The sequence below is a fragment of the Geospiza fortis genome, unplaced genomic scaffold (assembly GCF_000277835.1).
Source record: "Geospiza fortis unplaced genomic scaffold, GeoFor_1.0 scaffold3616, whole genome shotgun sequence".
In the NCBI taxonomy this organism is placed as follows: Eukaryota; Metazoa; Chordata; class Aves; order Passeriformes; family Thraupidae; genus Geospiza; species Geospiza fortis.
Window position 1 is genome coordinate 8051 of NW_005055249.1, and position 2413 is coordinate 10463.

A 2413-nucleotide genomic window follows, 5' to 3' on the forward strand; every position below is an offset into this window, starting at 1 on the left:
ATAAAACCCCCTCAGCCCCCCTATCAGGAGCAGCCCCCCCCCCAGAACACAGCCCCGGTCCCCGAGGGAGGCTCAGCACTGGCGGGTTTGCCCGAACCGCGGCGTTTTCCCCCCAGACTTCCCGCGGAAGCGGAAGCGCAGCCGCTGGAACCAGGACTCGCTGGAGCAGAAGACGGTGATCCCGGGGATGCCCACGGTGATCCCGCCCGGGCTGACGCGCGAGCAGGAGCGCGCCTACATCGGTAACGCTTTGGGGGCAGAAACGGCGCCTTTGGGGTCACCGAGCTCGGGCTGTGGGGTCAGAGTTTGGGGTGTAGGGTCAGACTTTGGGGTTCAGGGTCAGAGCTCAGGGTTTGGGGTCAGAACTTGGAGTTTAGGGTCACAACTCGGGATTTAGGGTCAGAGCTCGGGGTTTAGGGTCAGAGTTTGGGGTTTAGGGTCAGAGCTCTGAGTTTGGGGTCAGAGCTTGGGGTTTAGGATCAGAGTTTGGGGTTTAGGGTCAGAGCTCTGGGTTTGGGGTCAGAACTTGGGGTTTAGGATCAGAGTTTGGGGTTTAGGGTCAGAGCTCGGGGTTTAGGATCAGAGTTTGGGGTTTAGGGTCAGAGCTCTGAGTTTGGGGTCAGAACTTGGGGTTTAGGGTCAGAGCTCGGGGTTTAGGATCAGAGCTCAGGGTTTGGGGTCAGAACTTGGGGTTTAGGATCAGAGTTTGGGGTTTAGGGTCAGAGCTCGGGGTTTAGGATCAGAGTTTGGGGTTTAGGGTCAGAGCTCTGAGTTTGGGCTCAGAACTTGGGGTTTGGGGTCACAAACTGGGGTTTAGGGTCAGAGCTTGGAGTGTGGGCTCAGAGCTTTGGGTTTAGAGTCAAAATTTGGGATTTGGGCACAGAGCTCGGGGTTTGGGCTCAGAGCTCTGGGTTTGGGTTCAGAACTCAGGGTTTAGGGTCAGAACTCAGGGTTTAGGGTCAGAGCTCGGGGTTTGGGTTCAGAACTCAGGGTTTAGGGTCAGAGCTCGGGGTTTAGGGTCAGAACTCAGGGTTTAGGGTCAGAACTCAGGGTTTAGGGTCAGAGCTCGGGGTTTGGGCTCAGATTTCTTTGCCCACCCTCCAAGGCTGATGTACAAGCAGGAGCACACCCACATTGGTAAAGGTTTGGGGGAAAACAGGATTTTAGGGTCTGAACTTACAGATTTCTGGGTTCAAATCGCCCTGGAATTGGGGTTAGAACCCCTGAGATTCTGGGGCTAAACCTCCAGGATTTGGGATCACAGTAACAGCCCCAAATTTTGGATTAAATCGGGGGAATTTGGGGTCAGAACCCCCCTGGGACATGGGGGAAATTAATTAACCCAAACCGTACAATTTTGGGCAATAATGTGCAGGTTTAGGTGAAAACGTGTCATTAATGCAACAATCTCTTGGTTAACCACATTCATTTTTTGATAATAACGTATTTTTAGCTGGTATTGTGTGTTTTAAGGTAATAATGTTCTTCTGATAACCTTTATTTTTAGTGATAATCAGGTGTTTTAGGTAATAATGACTGTGTTTAATTACATCTCCTGTTCTAGGTAATAACAGTTGCTTTTTTTAGTAGTAGTCATGTGTTTTGGGTAATAATGTGGTTATTTTAGGCAATGTCTGTTTTTTTAGGAATAATGTCTTGTTTTAGGTAAAATTCTGGTTGTTTTAGATAAAACTGTGGTGGTTTTAGGTAATAACTTTTACCTTCTGTAGTAATAATCTCACATTTTAGGTAACAGTGTGGTATTTTAGGAAATAATGTCTTTTTTTTGACTGATAATCTTCTATTTTAGGTAATAATGTCTGGTTTAATGATAACAATCTCTTAGATTTTCCATAAGAGTGCAGGAGGTTTGGTAATAATGTGCTTTTTTTGGGTAATCCTGTGAATTTTTTGATAACAATGTGATTATTTTTCTTTTGTGATAACCTGCTTTTTTTGGTAATAACACGTTTTTTGGGGTAACAATGTGTTTTTTGGGATAATAACCTGCTGTTATCGCTAAGAAGGTGTATTTTTCTGCTAATAATGTCAATTTTAGGTAACAACACCTGCTTTTTCTCACCCTAACCATTTGGTTTTAGGGCATTAATGCCTGGTTTTGGTGCCATGGAGCCGGTGTAGGTAGAAAAAAAAAAAATAAAATTTAAACCCAGCCAAGCTGGGTTGGGACAGGATAATTTTGGGGGAGGAATGGTTTTTTTTTATTATTATTTTATTTATTTTTTGGGGGGAGGTTAAAATGTGGGTGTTTTGTAACTGTGTCTCTCTCACCTCTCCGGGACCGGGTTCCTTCCAGTGCAACTGCAGATCGAAGACCTGACCCGCAAACTGCGCACGGGAGACCTGGGCATCCCCCCTAACCCCGAGGACAGGTCGGGACCTCCCCCCCCTG

The 2413-nt window shown here is 46.9% G+C and overlaps 1 protein-coding gene across 1 annotated transcript in view; it reads left to right on the top strand.

Annotated features, from left to right (window-relative positions):
• SF1 (splicing factor 1) overlaps window positions 1-2413 on the top strand; it is a gene marked incomplete at its 3' end in the record, with an annotated part of 7626 nt that overhangs the window by 1601 nt on the left and 3612 nt on the right. The window contains exons 2-3 of the mRNA XM_031065783.1: window positions 53-242; window positions 2318-2393. Of these exons, the coding sequence (XP_030921643.1) occupies window positions 53-242; window positions 2318-2393 (266 nt within the window). The remainder of the gene's footprint in view (window positions 1-52; window positions 243-2317; window positions 2394-2413) is intronic.